The following is a 20,386-nucleotide window of genomic DNA, read 5'->3' as shown; positions in this document are numbered from 1 at the left end:
GAGGTGGCTGCTGTATATGGTCCACGTCTCTGAGCCATACATGAGGGCGGGTATCACTACAGCCCCGTAGACCATGAGCTTGGTGCCAGATTTGAGGGTCTGATCTTTGAACACTCTCTTCCTCAGGCGGCTGAAGGCTGCGTTGGCGCACTGGAGGCGGCGTTGAATCTCGTCATCGATGTCTGCCCTTGCTGATAATAAGCTCCCGAGGTATGGGAAGTGGTCCACGTTGCCCAGGGCTATGCCATGGATTTTGATGACTGGAGGGGGGAGGGCAGTGCTGTATGGCGGGATCAGGTTGGCGGAGGGCCTTTGCCTTACGAATGTTTAGTGCAAGGCCCATGCTTTCGTACACCTTGGTCAAGATGTTGACGATGGCTTGGAGTTCAGCCTCTGACTGTGCACAGATGCAGCAGTCTTCTGTGTACTGTAGCTCGACGACAGAGGAGCGCTATACACATTCAGATCCTTTGTAACTACACTTGGTTCCTCTATTCCAGACCATCCCCCCAGTAATATTAAAAGATAAACAACCAGAACAATTTCTAGTGTTTCAATTATTGATTATTTAATTCAACAGATGAACCACTTAGACGACCCACTGTGTATCCATCCCATTAAAAATTTACGAACTTGCTCATTCCATGGATCAATGTTAGTCTGTTATCAACTACACTGCCTCCATTTTTTCTTCCCTCTCTGGCATTATATGGAATATAATGAAACAGTTGAGCCCACTTTATGTTTAATATTTGAAATCTGCTTTTAAAATAAATCCCAGTAAGATTTGATCTGAACTTTTCAGACAAGTGCAAATTGCTTCAATTTTCTGGGGTGCAAGCAAGAAAGAAAATACGCTCACAGCCTGCGCTACCCGTGATAAAATGCTCGCAGCGGAGAAAGGATTTCCCTTTAATGCCAGTCTCCATCACAGCACAACACGAGCTAAACAGCATCACCTCATACATGAGCTAAACCACGATCGCCAGGGAGATGCAGCAGCAATGGCTTAGGTAAACGAATTGTGAGATTTGGTGATTAACAATACAAAATCGAGATACTGCCCAAGAAACCCCTCAGGCAATTTTCTCTTTATGTTCCGTTCCAAGCAGCGGTGGGACTGGCAGAGGCTTAGCGCACTGGTCCCCAGCATCAGGCATTGGTTGGAGTAGAAGTTAAAAATACCATCATCCAGAACAGCAAATGATCCACAACAGACACCCACGGCCACTCACAAGTTAACGAGATGCTAGACTCACACGCACAGATACGGTAGGACAGGGAAGGGAGTGACTCGTTAATGCAGTGTTTACCAAGTGCTTTCGGATACAATAGGACTCGGGGGACTTTTGCATCCATTGTCCTTTAGTAAAAGGGAGGAAATTCTTCTCTCAAAGGGCCGTGAATCTTTGTAATTCTCTACCCTGAGAGCTACGGAGGCTGGGTCATTGAATGTATTCAAGGTGGAGATAAACAGATTTTTGAATGATAAGGGAGTGAAGGGTTATGGGGAGCGGGCGGGGAAGTGGAGCTGAGTCCATGATCAGATCAGCCATGATCTTATTGAATGTCGGAGCAGGCTCGAGGGGCCAGTGGGCCGACTGCTGCTCCTATTTCTTATGTTCTTATGTAAAACTGAATATCTGCTTTCATCCGATTTGGTACGTGAAAAATCAGAGTACATCCAGCTGGGATGTCAGACTCTCAGACTCAACTGCACAGTGCATGGAGCACCAGCACACATGGACATTGTGGCAGGATACACTTTCAATCCCACGCCATCATACAACGCAGAGTGAGCAAACCTGCCCACAGGGAACAGTGGTCCTTACCATTCACCGCATGACCTCTGGCCAATCAACCGAGCCAATAGTGACGTGTCAACAGACCACCTGCCCAATCAACAGCAAAAGCACATGTGCCTGAAAGGTCATGGGGGGAGCGGTTGAGGTGGGGGGGGGAGAAAGGAATCCATTGCCTTCTTTGCAAGGTAAATACCGGTTTCAATGTCTTTATAATATAAAGATGACATTTTTAAACTACAGAGAGTGTTTTTCCTAGCATACACCCTTTCATCCCAAAAGCTACAATGGGAAATCTACACAGTTTTCCCCCTCCTCAGGTTATCTGGTGACAGATTATCTGGTCATTATCACATTGCTGTTTGTGGGAGCTTGCTGTGTGCAAATTGGCTGCCGCGTTTCCCACATTACAACAGTGACTACACGCCAAGAAGTACTTCATTGGCTGCAAAGCGCTTGGAGACGTCCGGTGGTCGCGAGAGGCGCTATATAAATGCAAGGCTTTCTTTCCTCAAAAATCTACCTCGATACCAAGATAATCATAACGCAGGTCAAAATGGATCTTTCTTCCTCGGAGTTAATCCAAGCTAGCCGCACGCAAACAGCTGATGCACCTCCAGCGATGACGTTACTTGGCTGGATTGTCACTCTCTAATTAAAACCCGTACCCACATACCAAATCACAGCCTGCCCAAGAGGAACTAGATCGTACGCAGGTTGGGGTAATCCATGCTCCGGCTTCCCCGTGGTATTCTCGCTCACTCACATCAGACAACTTGCTACGCTATGGTGCGGGGGCGAATTCAAATAGATACGAATTCAATTTGAAAGCGGAGCGTATTATGCACTCACTAATCCGTGAATACTCACCTCTGGTCGATCACGGTGCGTGTTTACAGCTTCCACGTTCAAAAAGATGGACTCCACCTTACAACCTAATTAGAAAAAGAAAATTAATCCCATCATCCAATTGCACTCAAGACGCAATCTAACCAGATTCACAAGAATGAATCACGCAACTCACCATAAGCAAATGGCGTCAGCTTTAGTACAGTGTGGAGAGGACACTTGAGATAGGGCAGCTCGTCTAAAACGGAAACAATCCATCATTAGTCAATATAATCCCCTCATTCAGTTCTCAATACTTAATACTATGCACAATAGATAGAACAGCATAAGAACTAGGAGCAGGAGTCGGCCATTCGGCTCCTCGAGCCTGCTCCGTCATTCAATAAGATCATGGCTGATCTTCCACCTCAACTCCACTTCCCCACCCGATCCCCATATCCCTCAATATCCAAAAATCTATCGATCTCTGTCTTGAATATACTCAAAGACTGAGCCTCCACAGCCCTCAGGGGTAGAGAATTCCAAAGATTCACCACCCTCTCGGAGTGAAGAGGTTTCGCCTCATCTCAGTCCTAAATGGCTGACCCCTTATCCTGAGACTGTGACCCCTGGTTTTAGACGCCCCAGCCCAGGGGGAAACATCCTCCCTGCAACTACCCTGTCAAGCCCTGTAAGAATTTTGAATGTGTCAAAGAGATCACTTCTCATTCTTCTAAACTCTAGAGAATATAGGCCTAGTCTACTCAATCTCTCCTCATAGGACAATCCCCCCCATCCCAGGAATCAGTCTGGTGAACCTTCATTGCACTCCCTCTATGGCAAGTATATCCTTCCTTGGGTAAGCAAAGATATACAGCTGTCTTCCATCTGCACTGCATCACTGGAGAATATATCGTACCGTTGCAAAGAGCTGGCGAGCTCATTGTTGGCTGGCACGGACACAATGGGCCAAATGGACTCCTTCCATGCTGTAAATTTCTATGATTCTATGTTGCACCATCTAGACTTAGTGATGTATAGATAGTGAAAGAATGCTGGTCACTTTAATATCAAATGAGAAGGCATTAATCGGACACTGCAGAACATACGGTTCAATTCACGTACAATGCTCCCTTTAGTTTTTTTTTTTGCGTGCGCAGCCTGTTCAAATTCCCGTGCGTGCGTGGGGTTTTTTTTGGGTTGAAAAGCCGCTGACCTCTGGACCGCCGCACGGACTCACAGTGCAACAGGAACAAGGTTCACCTACCTGCACTTTTATCTAGAAAGTACGCGAGAAGACAGCGCATGACCGCCTGGTGGCAGATGACCAACACGTCTCCCTGTCTCTCCAGTTCCATAATAACCGGTTCCAGACGCTGCACCAAGTCTTGGTAGGACTAGAAACAGGAAAAAATACATTTGCAGTAGAAACCAAAAACCACCCAGAAACACAATCCAATTTACACTTTCAAAAGTTGACGTTTTCAGTTGGCAAATGTCTCAAATCTAAACTTATAACAGGATTTAAAAAAAAAAAGAGATTAAGTACTAGCGTGGATTATCCACAGCAGAAACTTCTTTGGAAAAGTTAATGAGATAATCCTGCAAACATCCTGGAAGCTACCAGGATGTTTGCAGCCTTCAAAAGAATGATTAGAAAACTAGTTTTGAAACCGACTTCATACACTAGCGGCTCTGTAAAACAGAACTGTGAACGCATTGTCTGCTTCTGCGCTTTGTTTTAAAAATAGTTTAATCTTCAAATAGTGCAGACCCAACACGATGTCATGCTCAGTCATCGCCACACAAGCTGCTCCCAGGCTCAGCTTACCTCACCAGTGGGGTAGCGGTAATAATATTTGTCTTGTTCGCGGAGCTCATATTCTTCAGGGTACTGTTCCTTTATTTCTTCGTACGTCATGTCTTCACATACACCCTGCAATCAATGAGAAGACATCTCAACTCAAAACAGGTCACCGTTTTTCCCCACAACCCCAAATGTCCAATTAGTCTTTTGGCCTATTTAACTCCGTGCTAAAACCATTTCAATTTAAAACGCAGTTCTTGCCAGTGTACCACAACCACAAGCTCCAATACATTTACAAAAGCCAAATACTGCGGATGCTGGAATCTGAAATAAAAACAGAAAATGCTGGAAATTTCAGCGGGTCAGGCAGCATCTGTGGAGAGAGAAACAGAGTTAATGTTTCGGGTCGATGACCTTTCGTCAGAACTGGCCAAAGTTTGAAATGTAATAGATTCTTAAGGAAGTGCAAGGGGCCCTGAGAGGGGGAGGGGAGGAAAGAACAAAAGAGAAGGTCAGTGATAGGCAGGAGAGATTAGAGACACAAAAGGGGACGATGGGCCAAACGGTAATGGCACGAGTTAGGAAACAAAAGAGGAGTCTAGATTGGGGATGAATGGCAGAATAATTACCAGCTGCCATGGGAGAGAAAAAATAAAAATAAAAAAGGGGGGGGGGGGAAAAGAGGGGGAACAGACTGCAATACATTGCTGCTCAAACTTTCCCCAACCTATGCCAGGTTTTGCAATCACCCTGATGCTTGTTTGTCGTCATAGGTTACAGGTGTGGCTTGAGTCACTGTTCTCGTCAGAGGGTTTCGCATGTTTAACGCAGATATGGGTCAGCAGGCTTATAAATCCTGGCAGTATACCTTCAGAGTATCCAAGACTGAAGGCCAATTCCAAACTAACCCAATCGTACTACAGCATCGTCAGGTCTGGTGCCAAATACAAAGCTGCAAATCACATCTTGCTAAATAGAAGGCCAAGAGGAGATTCGATAGAGGGGTGCTCAAAATGATGAAGGGTTTAGATAGAGTAAATAAAGTGAAACGGTTTCCAATGGCACAGATTTAAGATTGAGGCGACATGAGGAAAAACTTTTTTTTTTTTTTAAATATAAACACAGCGAGTGGTTAGGATTTGGAATGCACTGCCTGATAGGGCGGGGGATACAGATTCAATAGTCGTCTTCAAAAGAAATGGGATAAATACTTGGAGGAAAAAATTGCCGGGTTAGGGGAAAAGAGTCAGCACAGACTCGATGGGTCGAATGGCCTCCTTCTGTGCTATGATTCTACACACACACACACTATTACATATCAAAAGAAACTAGCTTCACTTTACAATATTTATTGGACCAATCCAGCTTCGGTTGCTGATTTGTGGCATGGTCTAATCCAATTAGTAGATTTAAATCAACCAGTTTAAAACAACAATGCAGAAGTGGTCCATTATATTTACTAGCTCAAGACAGGCTTGATGATCAGTGATGTAGGAAGGATACGGTGCCATAAAGTTGGAGGGCATCGGTTTGTACCCAATGTCTGTACCCTTGAAGTTAGATGCCAACCACTGCCTGTCCCACCTGTGACAGAGACTGTAATTCCCGTATTGGACTGTACAGTCACCTGAGAACTCACTTTTATAGAGTGGAAGAAAGTCTTCCTCAATTCCGAGGGACTGCCTATGCCTGACTGAGATGCCAACAGAACCTCAACACCTCCATGGAAGAATCAAGAGAGAGAGCACACACCATCCTGACTTGGAAATATAATCGGCCGTTCCTTCATCGTCGCTGGGTCACAATCCTGGAACTCCCTCCCTAACAGCACTGTGGGAGCACCTTCACCACACGGACTGCAGCGGTTGAAGGTGGCGGCTCACCACCACCTTCTCAAGGGGCAATTAGGGATAGGCAATAAATGCCGGCCTTGCCAGCGACGCCCACATCCCGTGAATGAATAAAAAATTTAAAAAAATTTTTTAAAAGAGGACAGGTCATACAAATTGGAATACTGCTGAAGGGAATTGTTAACCCAACTTACAGCATCTATTTCATTCAGTGCCTTCCACTGTTCATACTGGCCGCCCAAAACCTCTGCAGTTTGGATGGCTCGTTTCAGTTGGCTGGTCCAAACCTTCAGATCCTTAAGATTCTGCTCCTCAAGAAAGGTTCTTAACGCTGTGGAAAACTGCAAAATAAAACACAAAAGCCACCTCAAGAAGTGTTGTGGAAGGTGAGTTTCACATATTCGATAGTCCTCATTGTTTCAAAATGAAGGAAACAGAAAAAGTGCCACGTGACCCCAACAGTGATCGGGATAGGCTCGTTACTGAACGAACTGAAGCAGTCACCATCATCCATAAGAAAAGGCCAATTTGAGCATCTACATTACTAACTGCACATCATTCACTTGCATTATCTCCAATTCAATAAAAACTAGATCAGAAAAGATTTGCATTTATATAGCGCCTTTCACAACCTCAAAACATCCAAAATGCTTTACAGCCAATGATGTACTTTTTGAAGTGTAGTCACTGTTGTCAGAAATGCAGCAGCCAATTTGTGCATAGCAAGCTCCCACAAACAGCAATGTGACAATGACCAGATTATCAGTTTCTTTTTTTTTTTTAAAAAGTGATATTGATTGAGGGATAAATATTGGCCAGGACACCGAGGATAACTCCCCTGCTCTAGGATATTTTGCATCCGCCAGAGAGAGCAGACGGAGCCTCGATATAATGCCTCATCTGAAAGATGGCACCACCGACAGTGCAGCACTCCCTCAGCACTGCATTGGAGTTTCCCACAATACAACAGTGACTACACTCCAAAAGTACTTCATTGACTGTGAAGCGCTTGAAGATGTCCAGTGGTCATGAAAGGTGCTATATAAATGAAAGTCTTTCATTCTGCAAACAGCAGCTGCTGCTGGGTCAATTGATGATATTAAATCAGAGATTGAAAAATTTTTGGTAACCAAAGGCATAAAGAGATTATGGAGCAAAGTTGGGTATATGGAATTAGGTCGCAGATCAGCCATAATCTAATTTGAATGGCGGAACAGGCTCGAGGTGCTAAATGGCCGCCTCCTGTTCCTGTGTTCTTTGATGGCAACATTGACATGATGTGGATTTGAATACCCAATAGTGTACAAGTCTTGACAGGTACCTTCTTTCCTCTGTAGGAGAGACCAGAGTCGCCCCCAATCTGGCCTTGGAGGTTGTATTCACTCTCCCCATGGCGACACAAGTAGATGGTGCGAGGATGGACGTGAATGTTCATCAGGTAATAAACTATCTTGCTCTGGATGTGATCTTGGACCCGGTTTACCAGGAACCTCCGGCCGACGTTAATCACTTTGATGAAGGACAGGTCCCTAATGCAAAGTGACAGGGATGGGAGATACATTAGCACAGATTGGCAGTGCAACTCTACAGCAACAGTATCATAAATGTCATATGTATTGTTAGAAGTGACAACCTTCGACATCAATCACAAGTGAAAGCCCTTCAGAGTCCCTGCAAAATGGGATGATGAGCAAAGTTTGCCCTGGTCAGCATCTCCCAAGTCTGGATTCAGGTTTTATGCACCATGGCAGGAATTGAATGGGTAGCAATGTTTAGGTGCAGAATTGGGACTATTTACTGCAGCCGTTGAGAGTAGGGGCATTTTGCAGTGTGTCAGCTGAGAACACAATTTCAAAGTGTTATATTGGACTGGTCCTTAAAGATAACGGATAGTTAATCTGGATTAAATTGAATATGGTCAAATATGGTGCTCAGGGGGAACGGATAGGGTAAAGAGAGAGAAGCTATTTCACTGGTTGAAGAGTCTAGAACTAGGGCACGTAGTCTAAAAATTAGAGCCAGGCCTTTTGAAGTTAACACTGCTACAGACAAAAGATGGTGGAAGCTTGAAACTCTCTTCCACAAACAGCAATTGATGCTGGGTGAATTGTTAAATCGGAGATTGCGTGACTTTCGTTAACCAAAAGGTATTAAGGGATATGGGGCACAGGCAGGTGTACATGGAGTTAGGTCGCAGATCAGCCATGATCTCGTCGAATGGTGGAACAGTCTTGAGGGGCTCAATGGCCTCCTCCTGTTCCTATATCTTTTCATTTTGGGTTTGGCTTGAACTATCGTTGGAGGTCAGGAGTGTTGGACATCATCTGTGGATCCTCAGTAATCAGCAGGCATCGCCTTGCACCATCACCCAGAACCCAAGACAGAAGCCCCGAGAACAATGGTCTGCCATTATGAAGCAACGTTAAAGATGGCTAATGCACACTGGTTATCAGATAATGTTTTCTTTGTCATGCTGTACTGGAATGTCCACCCCAGTTGAATAACTGCAGTATCTAAAAGTACGTTGCACTGATCAGACAGTTACAGTCACAACAACAACAACAACTTGTATTTATATAGCATCTTTAACAGTGAAATGTCCCAAGGCGCTTCATGAGTGTATTAGGAATTGACAGCAAGCCGCCCAAGGAGAAATTAGGGCAGGTGACCAGAAGCTTGGTCAAAGAGGTAGGTTTTACAGAGCGTCTTGAAGGGGGAAAGAGAGGTTTAGGCAGGGAATTCCAGAACTCGGGGCCTCGGCAACAGCAGACATGGCCGCCAATGGTGGTGCGAGTATTACTAGAAGAATGAAGAGGAAATAAGAAGAAATTTGTCCAAAGTTATTAGAAGATGGAATGTTTCACCAGAGGCATGGACTGTTATCATAAAAGGGGATTAGATAAGATGTGAAAAGGAAGAGATAAAAACATGTGTGAAAAGAGCAGAGAAATGGAATTTGAGTAAATGGATCTAGTGAAGAAGCTCGCACTGCATCGATGATCAATTGGAAATATCGGTCTTACTTGTCATAATTGTCTGGCTCCAATGGCTGATATGTTGCTTTGTAGCATTCAATTCTCTTCAGGAAATCTTCCATTGCATCAGTCCTGTTGCAGTCCATGTAATCCGGACTGGACACCTTCACATTCTGTGGACAGTGAAACATTAACCACCCGTTCTGGCACATTAAGACCAGTTCTCTCAAAGGAAATCCAACATTGAATTTCATTAAATAGTATGAAACGAACCAAAACAAAAGTTATAATAATTACTACAGGTTGAACCTCTGGTCCGGGACTCTCTGGTCCGGAAATATCCGTGGTTCGGTATTAGTTTGTGGAACTGCCGTTTTGCATGAGTGGTGAAATACATGAAAAACTGAAATATGTTAGGCAAGCCAAGCTGCAAGATTGGTTCAAGAAGATAGCCCAGGAGAGCGGTGAGCAGCACTCTACAAATACGGGTAAGCCTAGGATGGCAAAAGAAACAGAGAGAAACACAGAGAGAAACATAGAAAATAGGTGCAGGAGTAGGCCATTCGACCCTTCGAGCCTGCACCGCCATTCAATGAGTTCATGGCTGAACATGCGACTTCAGTACCCCATTCCTACTTTCTCGCCATACCCCTTGATCCCCCTAGTAGTAAGGACTACATCCAACTCCTTTTTGAATATATTTAGTGAATTGGCCTCAACAACTTTCTGCAGGGCGTATTGGTACAGTTATATACTGACCTCCTGTGGTTCGGAAAATTCTCCGGTTCGGCACCGGTCAGGTCCCTAGGGTGCCGGACCAGAGGTTCAACCTGTATTAGAATGAATAAATCTTTCCCTCACTCACCATAATATTTGCAGCCACCACACCTGGATCATCACAAACCGATTCGACAAAAAATACCTGCAAGTTAGAGAGAATGATTTTTTTTTAATTCACATGGGATGGAGAAACTCATTTATACATTGTCAGATCAATATTGGTATTGAAATGTTAGCTGACCAAGTTTTTCAAAAGCACCTCGGTTCAATATCATTAATGCTCATCTAGCCACACAAAGTTGCTTCCTTCCCCAGAAATTAAAATTGGATTGGCAAAGACCACAAAAATGCTCTGCGTGCATCAAAGAACACACACACACACACACCACAGGATATGATTTTTGGAGGAGTGCGGAGCCAAGAGTGGGGATAAAAGACAATTTATTTCTCAAAAGGCAAGGTGGTGAGCAAATACTGGACGGGAGTGCAGCAGCTTTCTATGCTCACTCGCAGTAAGAGCTCCTATAAATGGTGAAGTTGGCAGGGCACCGAGTTTGCACGCTGTCCTTGCATCTCAGTCAAGCTTTAATCAAGTCAGGCCGATGATAAAATTGCATCTCCCCACATACAAAAGTCCCTGGGTGCATTGATCTCATCGCCATCTCTTAAGTGGGAGCAAATCTGAAATTCGGGCCGAAATCCACTGTCTATCACATACACCACAAGGATAGTTGATGTAGGAAATGGATAGATTTAACTCAAATGTGCTCAAAGGCAAGTTTTATACTCAAAATACTGATTTTCACATAATGACAAGTAAAAAGAAAATATACCAATTACTGAGGGTAGAATGGGAGCGTCACTTGATATCAGATTTCCTGGTACTCTTTGGTCTCCTTACTCAAGGAAAGATTTACTTGCCTTAGAGGTAGTGTAACAAAGGTTCACCAGACTGATTCCTGGGATTGTGGGGGGGGGGGGGGGGGGGGGCAGGGGGTGAAATGCTGAGAGGATGTTTCTCCTGGCTCAAGAGTCTAGAACTAGGGGGTCACATTCTCAGAATAAGGGGTGGGCCATTTAGGACTGAGATAGGAGAAATTTCTTCACTCAGAGGGTGGTGAATCTTTGGAATTCTCTGCCCCAAAGGATTGTGGATGCTCAGTCATTGAGTATATTCAAGGCTGAGAATGATAGACCTTTAAGGGAACCAAGGGATGCGGGGATCGGGCAGGAAGGTGGAGTTGAGGTAGAAGATCAGCCATGATCTCATTGAATGGCGGAGCAGGCTCGAGGGGCTGGATGGCCTACGCCTGCTCCTAATTCTTAGGTTCTTATGTTCAAGGCATTCCAATTCCAAGCACATATCCTGACCTCAAACCCAAGAAGAGAGCTATACGGTTCAAGGGGCATACCATCTTTGGCCAAGCATAACCCAGCCGAGCCCATAATGCAATTCACAGTGCCAACCTTCTGGTTTAAAGAAGAGTGACGAGCTTTGAATGGTTCGGAACTCCGCCCAGGAAGAATCCAGCAACAGGACCGTTGTTCTGAATTGCTTAGAGACTATACTGACCTTCCATCCATTTTCTTTGGCAAAGTTTAGGATCATCTCCCGCCTATCCCTGGTGGTATTTGTAGCATCGAAAACCTGGACAAAATACAAGAGTTACTCTGGTCACAAGTGTTCAACATTTGCTCAAAACATCAGCATTCTTCTCAATTAGCCTGTTAATGAAGGTAAATGGAGTACAAAAACTATATCAACTGTAATGTTGGTACCTGAAATGTATTTGCTTCAAGGGTTCTTTGCTTAAGAATTCATAGCAACATATTGCTATTAAGAACTAGTTGGTTTATTAACAAAGGTTTGACGATCACACTACACATTACTACTTCATCCACTAGGCTCACAACTGCATACCTCATCGTCGATGACCAAGACCCAACTGGCTGGGGTTTTATTGAGTCTTGTGAACATCACGTGACTGGCTAAGCCACTCACAGTGCAACAGCTCTACAACTATTTTAAAAGTAACTTTAAATCAAGTGCCCCCTTTTGTAAGGCCACAAATTAACCATTAATATTAAAGGGAATCGAATTAAATTGAAATGTTGTTCTCTGTTGAAATAATACACTCCAGTCCCTCTGGTGCCCACCTCTCGCGGAAGGCCGCGAGCGTACCGGTGGATACCGCGTGAACAGCTCTACAAACCAATGAGCATACTCTCAGGTGCATACATTACAGTAGCTAATGGAGCGGTGTCTATTCCCACTCTTAATACTTGGCATAATTTACCATTTAAAACCCAGCATAGGCAAAAGGCGACATTTAAGTAAATGTAACAGTTAAACACTGCCATAGAAATAAGAATTCATTACAGCTTGAACACCTCAGACAAAACATTACTGTGTTAAGGTAGCCTCGGCTGTTCAAGCGGTTGATGGTGTGACTCCAACCAAATGCTCCAGTTCCAAGCCCCAGGGGTGCCCATCTCGTGCAAGTTTAAACCATGCGCCACATGGTGCCTTGTGCAGTGTTACGCATCATATCCCAGGAAGAACAGAAGAGGAAATCACGTGCGCAGTGCTCGAGTTGCTGCTCCTCTCTGTGGGTCATGGAGGAATGATGAGACACCGTGCCCTGCGCAAAAATCCAAAACTTGGGGACCCCTTATTGCTGACTCAATTGAAGGAGTCCCACAGCGGTGAATGGTACCCTTGGGGGAAGGGGAGAAACCTTGGCAGCGGGAGATCACTCCACTATTTTTTTTAAAAAGCAGCTAGCCTAGTCGGTTAGTTATCGGAGAGGGACTTACTGCAATCTGGCCACCTTCCTCAGTGAGATAGGATTTTGCATCTCTTAAGGCCGCTAAGGCACACTGCCTGAGAAAGCAATGAGGACAAATCAGAGAGACTAGTTCAGCACACAAACTGTGGTTGCTCGTACAGCTTCCAGAATGACTCATCAGGAACAATTCTATTGTAATTTACAGACCATGACTGTTAGAATGACCTTGGATTAGTTAAATTAGGAACTACGGTATTTAAATTGTTCTAGTCCATCTTTAATACACTGGTTTCTTTCCAATGATGCAATGCACAATGCACCACTGTGGACAGGATGATTAGTGGAATGCAATGATTCACAGCAGTTTCCTGACACCCAAGTACAGTCAAACTGGAACATTCAGGATAGCCACATGGTTTATTCCACTGCTGCTAATACAAATTTACCTAGAAAGATTCAGGGTAACTGAATCAAGTCTTCAAGTAGTCAGTGGAGTAGGGAAGAAATGGCAAGAGTTGCAACTCAAATGCAGGAGACAAAAGTCAATTATTTGCAACATTCACGCAATTTATTTAAGGTTAGAGCACTGCAATTTAAAATCAATTATTCTGATTATAATGCAGGATCCAGAAAGAGTCGGGAGCAGATGTTGGCTATCCCAATGTTGATCCTGCATCACATGGATAGCCAGCCAATTCTCCGATACACTGCCACATCAGTCTCACTCATCTGTACTTGGATCTTGGTTTATGCCCCCTTTCGTAGGATTTCTCCCTCTTCCCGAATCTTCAGTCCGCACAAGGTAGGTACTGTGGGAAATTCAGGGCCAGAGTGATCTCCTGGACTAGTTTTCATCGCCTAGATGGGTCGGAGAGGAATTTCCCAGATTATTTTTCCCTCAAATTGGCCTGGGTTTTTTAAATCTGTTTTTTTCACCTCTCCCAGGAGATCACATGGTTTGGGGTGGAGTGTATTATGTTGTGATACACAAGGTGTCGCGAGTGTGTGGGACAAGCTCGATGGACCAGAGGGTCTTCACCCGTCCCTCATATGTTCGTTTGTATAATCAGAGCCAACAGATCAGGGAAGGTGCACGAGCCTAGACAATCTTGTTCATTCTGGACCATTTATAGTCTCCAGAGTTTACCATGAGAGAGTTAGGACAATTCACTCAACCCAAAGTTCCCGCTAAGCTGCGTGTGCATATAGCCAAGCAGTCACCTGCATGATCCCACGCAGGTCTCTCTACCCCGCCCCATCCACCCGTGTCTCAATTTCTCTTCCCTCCCCTCCCCCAGTCTCTTCCCTCCCCCTCCTTCCCTCCCTTCCAGTCCCCCTCTGTCACATTGTAAACTCCGCGCATGCACTGAAAGTTAAAAAGGGACTGCTCATTGAAAGAAAAAGACCACGTGGAACAAAGCCCAGCTCACAGGGAACATTAAAGTCTTTTTTTTTTTTTTGAAACCACCCCCCAAAAAACAAGAGTGGGGGGGAGGGAGGGGGGAGGTAAAGCAGGCAAATAAAAATGTAGTATCCCTTTAGCACACCACTATTTTGGGATGATAACACGTTTTGTTATAAAGTATTCCAGCATCTCGATCCTTTGGTATTCACAGAAGGGCTTGAAGCTTGTTTGACCCAGTACAGTATTAAGACAGAACAGCAGTGTACTGGAGAAACTCTTATCTACCTGCCAGGACTGGATTTTATGCGAGTTAAGACACATGCTCGAAAGCCACTTACTTTCTAATTTTCATCGCATCCTCGTTGTCGTGGCGAAAGAAGTCGTACGATCGGTACCATTTGACAGCCTCTCGGCGGTACTCCCCAACATTAAAGACTGCACACAGAGAGGGGGAAGAGTAATTAGTGTGGCATATTGCAAAGAGAGTTGAAGATTTTACAACTGCTTGTCCAACCTGCGGTTTGTGCACATCTGACCCCTATTTGCCAAGTTGTGCGTATTTATTTATTTATTTATTTATTTATTTATTTTTGACTGCGTGCCTAGCCATACATTGAGTATACATCCCGCAGTGCCATCACAAGAACAGCGTCTGCATTTGTTCCCACGTTACATTCTTAAAAGGGGGAATAGAATTTTTTGAATTATGCAATGTTAATTTATATTGAGCAGAATGGTAGCTCCTACATTAGCCAGTACAGCTTTTCTTCTTTCCATGCCCCCACACCCCCAACTCCAACATACCATTTGTATTTACCACTTAAAAAAGTGTAGAGCAACAAAGGGGCCTTGGAGTGCTTGTCCACAGATCCCTGAAAGTAGCAGGCCAGGTAGATAAGTTGGTTAAGGGGGCATATGGAATATTTACCTTGATTAGTCGAGGCATAGAATACAAGAGCAAGGAGGTTATGCTTGAACTGTATAAAACACTAGTTGGGCCACAGCTGCAGTACTGCGTTACAGGAAAGATGTGACTGCACTGGAAAGGGCACAGAGGAGATTTACGAGGATGCTGCCTGGACGGGAGAATTTTAACAATGAGGAAAGATTGGATAGGCTGGGTCTGTTTTCTTTGGAACAGGGGAGGCCCGATTGAGGTGTATAAAATTATGAGGGGCCTGGATAGAGTGTATAGGAAGGACCTGTTTCCCTTGGCAGAGGGGTCAACAACCAGGGGGCACAGATTTAAAGTAATTGGGGGAGAGGGGGGAGATTTAAAGGAGATGTGAAGGGAAATTTCTTCACCTAGAGGGTGGTGGGGGTCTGGAACTCACTGCCTGAAAGGGTGGTAGAGGCAGAAACCCTCACAACATTTAAAAAAGATACTTGGATGTGCACTTGGAAGTGCCGTGACCTGCAGGGATACGGACCGAGAGCTGGAAAGTGGGATTAGGCTGGATAGATCTAGGTCGGCCGGTGTGGACACGATGGGCCGAATGGCCTCCTTCCGTGCTGTAAATTTCTAGGATTCTAGATCCTTATTGAAATAAAATACTGTCCCCGCCCCCCCCCCACCACAGCTAGAACAGATGGAAGAGCAGAGATCACACACACACACTGGATACTGCATTCGACTGAATTATCTTTGACTCTCGCTTGTTAGAATGTGTTTCTTGTATCAGTCGTCCCTTGCAGTTATACATGGTTGCTCACTAACTAGGAGAATCTAAATAGACGTCACCACCCCTGTACATGCAGTGACCCAGTTGTGTAAGGCAATCCTTGGGCACCAGCCGCACAGTGTTTTGCCCGGAGACGATACTCGCCTTTGGTTGGCGCTCCAATCCAGTTGAGGTAGCGGGTCAGTTTCTTGGCGATATAGGTCTTTCCCCGAGCTGGCAATCCCACCATCACAATCACAGTGGGAGAGTTGGTCAGGTGGGGGACTGATGCTGTTCGAGAGGGGAAAAAAATGCATCAAGGTAGGTAGGTGAAAACTAAAATCGATAAAGCACTAGTCATACCAACTTGCTTTTCCACGATGGATTGGAGTCATATTTCGCTCAGGCACATCTTTCAAATTAATTTAGTATGTCCAGGTGACTAGCAGCATAGACAATGTGTTCCTATACCGTGCTTGTAATGCGCTACAACAGCAGGTGGCATTCGAAAGAAGCCACAGAGAGCAAAAGAAATAACTTGCATTTATATAGCACCATTCACGACCACCGGACGTCTCAAAGCGCTTTACAGCCAATGAAGTACTTTTGGAGCATAGTCACTGTTGTACTGTGGGAAACAAGGCAGCCAATTTGCGCACAGCAAGCTCCCACAAACAGCAATGTGATAATGACCGGATAATCTGTGTTAGTGCTGTTGATTGAGGGATAAATATTGGCCCCAGGACACCTGGGATAACTCCCCTGCTCTTCCTCGAAATAGTGCCCTGGGATCTTTTATATCCACTTGAGCGCGCAGACGGGGCCTCGGTTTAACGTCTCATCCGAAGACGGCACCTCCGACAGTGCGGCACTCCCTCAGCACTGCACTGGAGTGTCAGCCTAGATTTTGTGTGCTCAAGTTCCTGGAGTGGGACTTGAACCCACAACCTCCTGACTCAGAGGCGAGGGAGTACGTGCTGTCCACTGAGCAACAGCTGACACAGATTAACTAATTAATTCCACCATCAAATTACTTATTCCGATCACAAGCTCAAAAGTTCTGCAGTTAAAGCACATGCAAATACAGATACATCGACCCTCCCTCTGGTTTAAGGAAAGCTTCAAGGTGAAATACAACAGCTAACAAGGCACATAAACTAAACTGGTCTCGATCTCAGGATTTTCGCAATATGGCACCATCAGTACACACAACCAGCCAGATTACAGGTAGAACGGTTTAAAAAGCCAAGCACCCACACGGATACAAAAGCCAGTGGGCATCTGTACAAAACAGTGCTAAATACAGACATTTTTTTTTAAACAAATACTGGGTTCGAGTCTAGTAACGCTGTCGAACAATCTGTAATACAGATCGAGCGTCCAAAATACGGAAACCTCGGGATAGAGGCCGTTCCAGATTCGGGACGTCTTCCGATTCCGTAAACACCCAGGCCAAGGGTGGGGGGGGGGGGAGGGGGAGGAGGGGTCGGCAGCAGATGGGCGCTTGACAGCATTGACTGCGGGTCAGGGGTCGGGCAGTGGGTCAGGGTTCGGCGGCCAGGAAAAACCTGCGTTGAAGACCTGCAAAAAAAGGCAAGTTAAAGTTTTTATTTTTTGAATTATTTTTCAGCGATTTAGTAGGTAAGGGTTTTGGTGAATTTGTGTGTTTTGGAATTTTGTGTGTGTTTTTTCCCCTTCCTAAGCCCAACTTGTAGCGGTATTTATTTTTTTTTTAAAAAGTCCGGAATCCGGAACCCGGCCCGTTGTCCGGATTCCGGAACATTCCGAATTTCGGAACTCTGGTTTTCAGGCGCTCAATCTGTACCTGACATTAGCTAAACACACATGCTTTGGGTCAGTCATAAATGTTCATGTTACTCAAATGGCCGTGTGATATTTTAGTTGGGTTTTACACAAAAGACAGGGTCAGCTGAATATAGAAGTTTGGGATCACAGCCAGATGAGGCAGTTATAGAAATACGGAGTTGGTCTTTCATTATTTGCGGGGGGAGAAAGAGAGCACAAATAGAGAAGTAACAGTGCACATCCAGCAACATTTCGTGGACTAAAAGCAAACTTTCAGAAAACGAACATGTTGCACATTAACAGATCGGAATACAGTACGATAGGACTAGCACGAGTTACTTATTACTTCCAAAACTGATTAAACTAAACAGAAAAAAAATCTTTCAGCGGAGTTAACCAAATACCAGCAAGATGTTTCAGTAAAAAAAAAGGACAACATTCTTGAACACATCCTGAGCTCCCGTCTGCTAATATACTGGAAGGTTAAAATGAAATCATAGAAATTTACGGCACAGAAGGAGGCCATTCGGCCCATCGTGTCCGCACCGGCCGACAAAGAGCTACCCAGCCTAGTCCCACTTTCCAGCTCTCAGTCTGCAGCCCTGCAAGTTATGGCACTTCAAGTGCACATATATCCAAGTACTTTTAAAATGTGATGTGATGAGGATTTCTGTCTCTACCTCCCTGTCTGGCAGTGAGTTCCAGACCCCCACCACCCTCCGGGTGATAAAGTTCTCAGCGCCCCTCGAATCCTTGTACTGATGTACTGCCCGTGACCCTCCATGTCTGCCAGTTTTTGCAGAGAGTTTGAGGAGACGTCCCCAGCACTGTTCAACAGATTACAATATCTACTTTCTAAAACAAGCGCGCTTGCTTCTAGTCAATAGTTACATGGTTTTAAGTTTTTTTAAACTGCAATGCAAAAGAATCTACAAGTCTCTGAGGAAATGCAACTGGAATCAATACAACAGCAATATCCCCAGGCAGAAAAGTCACACAATGGCTTCACGATCGTACACCCTATATCAGGGGTTCCCAAATGGCGATACGTGCACCCCTGGAGAGACGCAAGAGAAATTGTCTAATGGTTTTTAAAAATGTATTATTTTATTTATTTATTGATTGTATTATTTTATAATAGGCTACTCATGCAAAGCTTTGAAACTCTGGGAATGTTATCACCTACTAATAGTAACTACATTTCAATAAGTATTCTTTTGGATGTAAAGCATTTTGAAGGGAGTTGAGCCTTTTTTCACCCAGAGAGTAGTGGGGGTCTTGAAAGGTGCCATATAAATGCAAGTCTTTCTTTCTTTCTATAATATAGTTAATTTACTTCAAAGTGTATCAACGTACAATGTTTGGGCATTAAAGGCGTTACGATATTAGGGGGTATGGTAGTGCAGTGGTTATGTTACTAGACCAGTAATCCCAAAGTCCGGACTAATGATCCAGAGACACGAGTTCAATTCCCACCACGGTCCGCGGTTCACGAAAGCGGCTCAACACCACCTGCTCAAGGCCAATTAGGGATGGCCAATAAATGCCAGCGATGCTCACATCCCGTGAACCAATTAAAGGAACATTAACCGGGTGTGCTGCTTGGGGTACGCTGGAAGGGCGCACGCTGCAAGAAAAGGGCCAGATTTTCAGCAGGTTTGCGACCGGGTTTTTGCCGCGATTTGACCCTCCGCAGCGAAAACCCGCTCGCTAAGCCCGGGCGGGCCCCTCGGGTACCCTTTTGCGATGGCACTTCCAAGTACCGCCAGGGAGAGGTGCGCTGACTGCGTTTGCTTCTGATTTTCAGCACTCTCCCGACCCGTACGCCGCGCCCAGAACAGCGACGGGTCAAACCAGTCCGTGCAGCCCTGCCAGCAGCATTAAGTATGAAAACCTGAAAAAAAGGCAAGTTAAAGTTTTTATTTTTTTAATTTTTTTGCAGTAATTTGATAGTTAAGGGTATTGTAAATGTTTTGGGTTTTTTTTTCCCCCCTCCCAAGGCCTCTCTCGCCACGCTCCCGACTCCGGACTAAAGTTGCCGAAACACGCGTTTTGCATCGCGAATGCTTGCGCAATACGTCCCTCACCTCAGACGTATAGGCCGAAAGTTCGGCCTAAAAACTGGAGCGCAGCGAAAAAGGCAAGTTTCACGTATCGCTACCGTTTTTCCCCAAAAAACCTCGAAAGCCGATAATCCTGCCCTAAAGTCTGGGAACCTCTGCCCTATAGGCAGTGGCACTTTCCTCTCTGGAAGTGTGTTAACATGGAATTAATCCATCAGTGAAGGGGTGGGGGTGGGGACAAAGAGAGAGGACGAGAGTCGGGGGTGGGGGGAGGAGAGTAGAATTCACTCAAACTGCAAGGAACATGTTTTCGCTAACTCCTTAGTTTCATTCACAATTTGAATAATCCAGGCCCACCCAACCCACAGGAACTAATTATACACCAATAGATTAGTTGCATTCGATCTGCTTTGGGTTTAAGAGGATTAGTACTAAACGCATATGAAAACACCCTTGTACCCCGGGCAACATGATATTATACTTGGTATAGACGCCATTGGCCTCAGACAGGAGATTTTTTTTCCCCTAAATAAAGCGTCACAAAGATGCCCGTCGGACAAGACAATTAAAGTGCCTGCCCCAGCAAGGTCCCACATTCAGCTCAGGCATGTGGCCAACCC

At 45.0% G+C, this 20,386-nt stretch overlaps 1 protein-coding gene across 4 annotated transcripts in view; it reads right to left on the bottom strand.

Annotated features, from left to right (window-relative positions):
* Positions 1-20,386, bottom strand: part of pfkfb3 (6-phosphofructo-2-kinase/fructose-2,6-biphosphatase 3) — a 51,044-nt gene that overhangs the window by 12,363 nt on the left and 18,295 nt on the right. For 3 of the 4 annotated variants that reach the window (XM_070897114.1, XM_070897113.1, XM_070897116.1), the window contains exons 2-13: positions 16,063-16,188; positions 14,575-14,671; positions 12,860-12,926; positions 11,616-11,690; positions 10,128-10,184; positions 9,311-9,435; positions 7,609-7,816; positions 6,482-6,628; positions 4,462-4,566; positions 3,898-4,027; positions 2,827-2,889; positions 2,673-2,737 (exon numbers count right to left, since the gene is read on the bottom strand). In XM_070897114.1, coding sequence (XP_070753215.1) covers positions 2,673-2,737; positions 2,827-2,889; positions 3,898-4,027; positions 4,462-4,566; positions 6,482-6,628; positions 7,609-7,816; positions 9,311-9,435; positions 10,128-10,184; positions 11,616-11,690; positions 12,860-12,926; positions 14,575-14,671; positions 16,063-16,188 — 1,265 coding nt within the window. Of the gene's footprint in view, positions 1-2,672; positions 2,738-2,826; positions 2,890-3,897; positions 4,028-4,461; positions 4,567-6,481; positions 6,629-7,608; positions 7,817-9,310; positions 9,436-10,127; positions 10,185-11,615; positions 11,691-12,859; positions 12,927-14,574; positions 14,672-16,062; positions 16,189-20,386 lie in introns of those variants that run through there. The other variant, XM_070897117.1, reaches the window with a different exon arrangement.

Source organism: Pristiophorus japonicus, chromosome 13, assembly GCF_044704955.1.
Source record: "Pristiophorus japonicus isolate sPriJap1 chromosome 13, sPriJap1.hap1, whole genome shotgun sequence".
Lineage (NCBI taxonomy): Eukaryota > Metazoa > Chordata > Chondrichthyes > Pristiophoridae > Pristiophorus > Pristiophorus japonicus.
The sequence above is the reverse complement of the archived record's forward strand: the minus strand, read 5'-3'. Positions and strand labels throughout refer to the sequence as shown.